Raw genomic sequence first — 9,415 nt, 5'->3', positions numbered from 1 at the left:
TTCTCTTTAATGTTCTTCATCTCTGTTGTAATATGTTTATACAAACATACATTAAAGAATGCTTTTGACGTCTAACAGTAATGGTAGATTATTATTTTCGTCTTCAATCAGACATTAACTCTTTTAACCAATGGTGTAAAGTCAAAACTTAGAACTTAATATTAAAAAATGCGAATTAATGTCATTTCATAGAACAAAACAATCAATTTCCTTTGAGTTCCCAATAGAAAACTCCAAAATTGATGTAGTTAATCAGAGATTTAGAAATGGTTTTAAGCTTAACTGACGTACAACGAGCTCATAGATAATACAATAAATAAATCGCTAAAATTGTTTGGCTTCATTAACAGAATATCCTCTGATTTCACTAATGTCCGTACAATCAAAACTCTTTATTGCTCAACTGTTCGCCCTCTTCTAGAATATGCCTCCTAGAATAGTGGTCTGGTCTCCATTCTATGTCAATCGCATAAATCACATTGAATCAGTCCAACATCCCTTGCTTCGAAAAGTAGCGTGGACGCTTGGACTAGAGAGAGGTAATTATTCTTATGCATATATAGAGTCAATGTTAAATGTTTTTAGTTCCATCATTACTGGGACAAGTCAAATTCAATATTCCGACTCGTAGGTTGAGAAACAATGAAACACTGTTCATAGATCAGCATAGAACAAACTATGGCCTTAATTATCCAATGACCCGTCTTTGCCGTATTGTAAACTCAAGACGTGGACTTTTTTGGTTTAAGTTTACAGCGATTTAAACGACCACTAAATTAATAGTCCAGATCTTGTCTTGATGTCCCTTACGTTTGTCAATGCTTCATTCCTTAAAAATGTTTTTAACTTTTCTTTTATTGTAATATTTAAACCCTATAAATTGTATAAATGGACGATGTCCGTTATCAAATTAATAAATTATTATGTGAAGTGACAAAAAGTGTGCATAAAAAATTTTTTTTTTCGTCGATACAATGTTTATTTACGATATAATCACGAAATCAAAAACGATTACTTTATCAACAAAACAAAACCAAATAGATTAAAACATTTAAACTCACCCAACATCTTGCTGAGATCCGCGTTGTGAAGATCCGGATTCTCATCAGCCAATTTTTTCCTTTCCACTTTCGCCCACACCATAAACGCGTTCATGGGCCTTCTTATCCTGGCTTCCTTCAAAGCCTTCGCCTGCCCGATCTTGCCACCGAACGCCGTTCTTGGGTACGGAGATCCTTGATAATCTCTGACACCATCGAACTGAATCCTGTAATCTGCCATCGTCAGTCTGGAAGGATCGTAATGAGTTCTTGAACCATAGTCGATGTTGTACGCCATCCCGTGATGCTGGATTGCCGACCATTGCATTTCTTCGTTGGATTTGATTGAGTTTATAAGGTGTGGCGACTGCAGGTGGCTTTGCTGCATGTTCAGGTCTGATATTGATTGGTTTTGTTGGAGTACTGATGAGGATATGATAGAGTCGTGTTGCATTGGCTGGCAGTTTGGGTCTGAGGAGCTCATGAGACCAGGGCTGGACGTGCCTTGGTGAACGTACTGCTCATAGGACCTGTGGTAGGATGGAGGTGACTGCCTCTGGCGGGCTGATGATGGAGAGTTCCCTGTGTCAAGCATTCTGTAACAAAACAATATCCAAATTAAAATCAGAAATAGATAAAAATATAAATTAGATTACAACAAGTCTTGCAGCTACTAAGCGCATGGATGGTTTAAATTCTAGACCCCATTTACTAAATTTAGATATTTGATAGTTGATAACATTTACATAATATGATTGATTTAATATGAAGGCTAACATCACAAAAAGTCTTGCAGTTACAAAGCGCATCGACGAGTGGAATTTCAGCAACATAAGAATGATTTTAAAAAGTTTACCATATAAAATAAAAAAACACAATAATAATACATCGAGCAAAGAACTAGTAAGTGTGGCAATTAAATGAACATGTAACAGCACAAAAAGTAAAAAATAAAAAGGTTTACAAAAACACTATTCCTTAACTTATTATTAAGGGTAACAAGATGATAGACGATACTCAAAGGGTCAGGCAGTTTCTTAAAAATGTATGAATTTTTTTTTTTTAAATTAATAAATATAGACTATAAATTACGTAACTAGTTGTTACGAATCAACCAATGATAGCGGGTTGTTAGGTTTTCGGTTTACAGGAAGCGGATTCAACAATCAGCAGAACTCACCGAAGAGAGCTTGTGACGTCACACGCGGAGTAATTTCAAAATTACAAAACTTTCAAAAATAATAGCGCCCATAATACGATGCATAAAAATATCTACTAACGAATTTAATTTAAAATATTTAAAAAAAAAACTTCACATTAAACACGGTAACCAAAATTAATTAATATATTCAGGTGTGCAAAATCACGTTTTGGCTTCACGAAATCTTAAAAACAACTGACATCTCGTATTTTATTTATTATTACTAATGAGATTATTGTTTTTATTTGCTTACTCGGCTTGATATAAACTTGCGTACATAATTTTTAATTTGATACCGGGAAGCGCACAAATATTGCAATATTTTGCATCTCAAATGGTTAATCTTGGTAAAGTCGTATTATGAAATATGTTTTGCAAACATGCATTGTCTTTTGATGATAAAGTCCATACGTGTTTAATTAATCGGAAATCAATATTTAAGGTTTTCAAGATAAATCATTGGCATAATTTTTTTTTGTAAGCATTCGCAGAAATGAATTAAAATGAAGAAATACAAGAATTTTTTCGGAGAATTTAGATAAGATTTGGTATATTTATAAAGTGTTAACATAAGTTGAGTCAACAAAAACAGCAGGGATGAAGAATACCTTAAAGAAGGGAATATGGAAGTTTAGGCATTTACAGGGCTAATGACCTGTCATTGGCTGGTTAAGGTGGCCACTTTACACACTGTGTAACATTCACCATTTTGTCTAGGTTTTTTTATTAAAAAAAAAAAAAAAAATTACAACATACGTAAGAGGTAAAACAGAGTATAAAAAAATAAAGGATAATTACAAAGCAATGAAATACATATTTACAGTAAAAATAGTGTATGAAAATTCCACCTGTTCGTGGGTATACAAGAAATGTTTATGAATTTTTGCTTCTATAATAAATAGAGAGTTGTAATATTTTTATACAACATAAAAAAGAGAAAATAAAATATTCTGTAAAAGATTGTATTGTATTTTCTTTTTTTTTTAAATAATGAAATAAAAATTGTGAAAAAAACATAAAAATATTCCTTATTATTAAAGGGTAACAAAATATATCGTATAAAAAAAGAGTTCATATCTTTAGTTTGAATCCAGGATAGTGCTTGTTTTTTAAAAGAAGGAAAATTTTGAAAGTTTTCGATCAATGAAATATTATCAGTAAAAAGGGTATCAGTTTAAACATCGATATTTCTTCAATTCTTCCATTTGTTGATTTTAGTGATGTTAAAGAGTTGAAACCTTTATTGATGTGAAGAGATTCATCTGACTGAATTTCTTACATACTGGGCATTCCGTATTCCATTATTTAAGGTATTCTTCATCCCTGTTGTAATTCGTTAATCTTAATGACTACGGGTGTGAAATCTAGTCTTTTGTCTACAAACATTTGGGCAAACTCAAATATTGTAAACCAACTGGTCCAAGAAAAAGTTTAATAATTGGAAAATGGTTATCAGGAGTTGCCTAGTGTGTGAAATAATTCAGTCAGATAAAATATAATAATGAAAGTGATATACACAGTGTGTAAAGTGGCCACTTAAACCAGCCAATGACAGGTCATAGGCTATATAAATGCCTAGACTTCCATATTTCCTTCTTTATAAAAATAAATAAGAAGAGGTAGCTCATGCCAAAGTCTAGAACCTTTAATGGAAACAGAATAGCTAAAAAAATGATACTTGATGCATACAAATAAATATAACGTTTGCAATCGCCCCCTGTAGCTCAAGCACAAATAACTATCGACGTTCTAATAAGCGACGTGATAACTATTTCTCAACATGGTTTTTTATCGTATTCACGATCGCAATGGAACATCCGTAAACTACTAATATTAAATGTCACATATTTACGTTTTGCGACGTATAATCCTGCTGCGCAATCACTTATTTCAATTTCACCAGTGTAAATATGGAAAATGCTCTAAAACTGCTATTTTTATTTATTATTTGTCATGCTATTTATTGCATTTAGCAGGCGACTGGCAAGCCAAATGTCAAGAAAAGCAGTCGCCATAGTAATTGAAATATAATATTAGCTTTTTTGATACTCCTTAGTATTTTGCAAATGCAATATATTGTATTATTTTTTATAGTAAACGCCGATTTTTCGCCAGTGAACTGTGTTTATTTACGAGGGAAAAAAACAAACCCGACACGAGCGTTGATTTAGAGATTACACACGCGTTGACTTATGACTTCGATAACTTAAGCATGTTCATTATGGTTCATTGTGATCGTTCAAATGCTTAGAATGTTTTTGAGTACGTCTATAGTTATTTGTGATTGAGCTACTGAACTGGTAGGTACCTCGGCCGCGATTATGAACGGCTGTCTTTATCGGTATATACTTAGACGGTATAAACATATTAGGCTATTTATGTGTGAAATTGTGTATATTTGTATTAAAATTCAATGTATCTTCGTCGGTAATCGGTAATTAAACATGTTTAGAAAAAAAATTGTTAACATATTATATTTTTCATGCAGAAAACTCAATTTTACTTTGTAGATAAAATTGAACATAAATTTTAACTTCCCATCAAAATACGTATTCTGAAAAGAAAGGCTGATCATCTTACCTTCTTTAAGACTGTCATTCTCCTCATTGGTAATCTTATCTCTAGTTTCATATGTTTGTCATTTGCATTGCACAGGGACAACGCATCAGTTTTAGCTAAACATGTTTTTTCCGACAGTTTGAAATATTTAGACAGGCCAAGTTGGGATATGGTGTCCGGGCCCAACTGGAGACGTGTGGTAAGCCGCAGACTCGTCATGTCCTCTCTTTTTAGGTTAATTGTGTGGCTTAACCCGGCCTGGCTTGCGGACCGTCCATAGGACGTGCGACACGCGATTATGGACCCTGTGCCCAGGTGCGTAAACGCTATAGTCGCGGCGTAGAAAATGACAACTCTGACACAATGGGTAGTATATTAAAAGGCAACGAGGACAACGGGGATAAGTTAAAATGAAGTATATTATGTTTATAATTTAAATTAAGGTTAAATTCATTACAGATTCCTTGTCCGTGCGAAAAAAGAATACAGTTCTGCATGTGAAATAGAACTAGGATACTGGACGATTGTTTTTAGTTTGACGGCAAAATCCAGGTAAAAATCACGAAAAGCTAAATTAAGTGGACATAAGTCAGTTTCGTGGTGAAGTTGTTAGCGCGTTTGCTTTATATGCTTGTAGTCCCGGGTTCGATTTCGTAATGTAATTTTTATATTACAAATTAAGAGCCATGACCATCCAAAAACCCATAAAAATACCCAGATTTATCTGCCCCACTTCGGACGTACGGTATACGAATCATCGTCATCGTGAAGTTAGAATGATCAGGCTTACGTTACAGGTACCAGTCCAGGACTATGAAATATAATATTATTAAAAACATTGTTTTCAATAAACATGTCATATCAACCCTGTTGGAAATCAAATCCAAGACATCTTGCATGGTAGCCAAACGCGCTGATCATTACACCTCGAGGCTGGCATACAAATATGATAAATAATTTTGAAGAACAGAAAAAGTACCGGCACATAAAATTTAATTCTGACGCTTTTTAAAAAAAAAAAATAAAATCGGTTCAGCTTCGGCGTGTGGAAAACGGGACAATGAAACTTCCGTTTTATCGATTTTAGTTAGGCATAATAAGTCTGACGTGCATTTGTCTTTTTCGCAAAATGTCAGGGAGGCATATCCGAGAGTTACAGAAAAACTATGTTCAAATACACATTCATCGAATTTCTCTGACACCACCTATCCTTTCAAGCTACGTTCGATTATACGTAAACGAATATTTTAAAATAAAAAATTGAAATAAAAAAAACACAAGTTAAGTAATCAACATGCCTTAAATGGCTTTAAAAATTGAAATATGTTGATAAATTATAAGAATACAATGATTTTTTTGTAGCCCAAAGCTAGAAGCACCAAAGTAAAAATAATAAATAAAAACATGAGTTGTGTAATTGTGACTTAACCCGTTTGTGTTTTGAACCAATCTTTAATGAATTTTCATCTTAGTACCTAGTTATTTAGTACCGGACAGGGTATTATGGGTGGGGGGCGGGGAAGTAAGGAAGGGGGTAACCACAAGCCGGGGAGAGGGGAGGTGCTAAATGCGACTCTATAAGCCTCATATTTAATGACGTTTTTGGCATGCAACGCAATGATCATAATATACTTTCGTGAGTGAGGAATAAAACTGTGTTTTGACATGATCGTAAAATAAAAATGGCACCCAACAGTAGGCGATAAATTATTTTGCCCACTATGTAACGATTCAGCATGTCTAGATCCTTAAATTTACTCCCTTGGTCAATTATAAACTTGCATGCGAATCCCGTGACTGTAAACCAAGATGTCAAAAGGTTTTTTTTATTTTTTAAAATTTTATGTACGTGTATGGACAAGGCAAATATTTCAAGGCACACATAACAGGAAAAAAATTATCATAAAATTAAAATATACAAAGACGGTAGAATAAAAATACCCAGCAATTATAGAAAAAAGATGCTATGTTCTCCGAACTTTTTTAAATTAAAAAAAAAAAAAAAACAAAATTTAATTATTTACATACAATATACCATTTTTTTTTTTTTTTTTTTTCAGGATTCACCAAGCCAATTAATAACATAAAAGTTAATAAATTTCACTTATATGAAAGATGTCGACATCCGAAGAGATACGGTTGAGTAAAGACATTGCTCTTCCTACTGGCATTACCATCGACAGGTTGGTTCTGCAAGCAAGAAGATAAAACAGCTTAGGCTGCCTATTTTTAAGGTAGTCATTATGAACATAAAGAAAAATACTCTCCATTACACCCATGTTGATCGTAATACCACGGATTAATCAGTAAAAATACGTAAGCAAGTAAGCACTTCTTCTTTTCTCTGAACATTGTAGCCAAGTATTCCCAATATGAAGTCAGACGGGTACAACCACTGATTGCTCACGCCACAGAAAAAATCCTCCCGGCCCGATAAAAAAAAACATAGGGTGGATTGACTTTTATCATATAATCAATCATTTTTAGTCTGGTATAAAGTATTTATTATATTTAAACTGTATCATTGTGTATAAGACTAGATTTCAATAAATAAAAAATTTAAAACAAATCAGGAATCATCCCTAGTATCTTAAGAACGGGAATAAAATGCGCCGTATACTGGACCGTTACTTGAAAAAAAAATTCAATTGATTTACCGAATAAACTACTAACCCCATAAAAATTAAAATATATGATTAGACGACTGACAACACTGAAACAATAGTGGCTAGAACAATGCAAGGCAGGTGACTCGTGTGATGGACCTTGGACTAGCAGATTGTGGCGGGAAATCATTTCGAATTCCCGTTATTGTTCCAAACAGAACTACACAACTGTTTATTTTCACATGATACGTCATATCTATTTATTTATATAAACGCCCAGTGGGCATTTTTAAGGCAGACACCCATTAAACATGTGATAGAAAAAATTGCGGTAACAGTATATAGTAAAAGTATTATAATATTTATTTATTCATATTATTTGCTTACAAACTATAATTAATAATAAAAATAATGTGACCTCGCTAGGGTTTCCCGTGCCGAGGACACTTAACAATATACTTTTTTAAATTACATTTGAGAATAAACAAAGAAGACTAACTAAAAAAAACGAAGATAATTAACAAATATTCAGACAGTTTTAAAAAGAAGGTATTTATGTACATCTATATTATTTATATTACAAAACACACACTGAAAATAACAAAAACCTAACATAAGCTATACACTTGTGCAGCAGTTGATTCAATATTGGTATGGGCGAATGAGACAATCCATTTTACTTCTACCTAGCTCCACTATCCATTTTTTTATAGCCTTTTCAAACATTTTCTCGTTACTAATTGTTTTAATAGATTACTATAATTTACACATTTTGTTGTCCTATCCAGAAATTGTATTTTATGTTGTGTTGTGTACGCAATGAGGAACTTCAGCCCTACGGGAAATTAGAGAAAATAAATGTTTTTTTTGCGCGGTAAAAATTGGAGCATCAAATTGTACTGCACAGAGTTCCGAAAATGTACGAAAAATAATATAAAAATTGTTTTACTAAAAAAGAACTACTTCAAATGACGTCACTAGTTCATGTGAATCAACCAATGATAAGGGGGTTTTGTGAGATTTCTGGTTTGCTTGCCGCCAATGGACCGATGGGCAGAACTGATCGAGAATAAGCGGAAGAGAACCTCTGACGTCACACGTGAAGTTATTTTATAAATACAAAACTTTAAAAAAATCAAAGCACTGATGAAAAAAATGGCTTAGTTTAATAATCTTTTAACAAATATAAAAATAATAATTGTAAAAACACTCTCATTGGTGCTGTGTTTGGTATATGTTTTTTTTGTAATCATATCATTGTAATGTACTAATATAGTACTGTGTGCACTACAATAAACATGATTAAATAAATAAATAAAATACAATGCCCTATGCAACATAAGGTATTAATAAATAAGGTTGGAAGATTTTTTTAGGAATAACCCGCTAAGTCTCTACTGCAGAAGCTTGTCAGCTGGCGAGAAAGTAGGGATATGAAAGTAAGTTTTAAAAAATACTCCACAGCACCCAGACCAATTGTGAAAAAAATGTTTCTAATTTTTTTTTCTTGCAACTGGCGGGAATCGAAACGGCGGAGCCAGTTTCGCAGTTGGCCGTCTAACCAACTGCGCCACAGCGTCCATTGAAAGAATACAGCTGATTAGATATAAATAGTGGTAAATCGTGACAAAGCGAGATAGAAATACATGTGGGATGAGACAAAACATCCGTCAGCTGTTTAGGAACAATGGATGGCCATTTTCAATATTTCCATTGTTTCAGGTTCCATTCATCTCTACGGTACCCCTTCTTAGCTAAAAAACACTTGACGAACCATATAGTAAAATGCGCGCAAGAGACGCCCTTAGCAAAACAAACGAACCATCGTGCCCTAGTTTTCTAGGCAAAGATTTAATAGTTTACTTGAACAAACTTTATTAGTTATTCCCACATATCGGATATATTATTGAGTGTAGGGTATTAATCCCATAGCACAAACATTTTCAAATTTATTTATTTATTTGGTTTACAAACAATGAAAAAATAATACATAATACACATAAATATTA

At 33.1% G+C, this 9,415-nt stretch overlaps 1 protein-coding gene across 2 annotated transcripts in view; it reads right to left on the bottom strand.

Moving 5' to 3' along the window:
- Positions 1 to 954: 954 nt before the first annotated feature.
- Positions 955 to 9,415, bottom strand: part of LOC148275854 (uncharacterized) — a 75,083-nt gene continuing 66,622 nt past the window's right edge. For both annotated transcript variants that reach the window (XM_088235112.1, XM_088235113.1), the window contains one exon: positions 955 to 1,636. In XM_088235112.1, the coding sequence (XP_088091238.1) occupies positions 1,012 to 1,636 (625 nt within the window). In that variant the 3' untranslated portion in view covers positions 955 to 1,011. The remainder of the gene's footprint in view (positions 1,637 to 9,415) is intronic.

This window comes from Micrasema longulum, unplaced genomic scaffold (assembly GCF_059751315.1).
Source record: "Micrasema longulum isolate JH-2025_06_02 unplaced genomic scaffold, ASM5975131v1 h1tg001331l, whole genome shotgun sequence".
Lineage (NCBI taxonomy): Eukaryota > Metazoa > Arthropoda > Insecta > Trichoptera > Brachycentridae > Micrasema > Micrasema longulum.
This window is presented reverse-complemented; position numbering and strand designations above follow the sequence as displayed.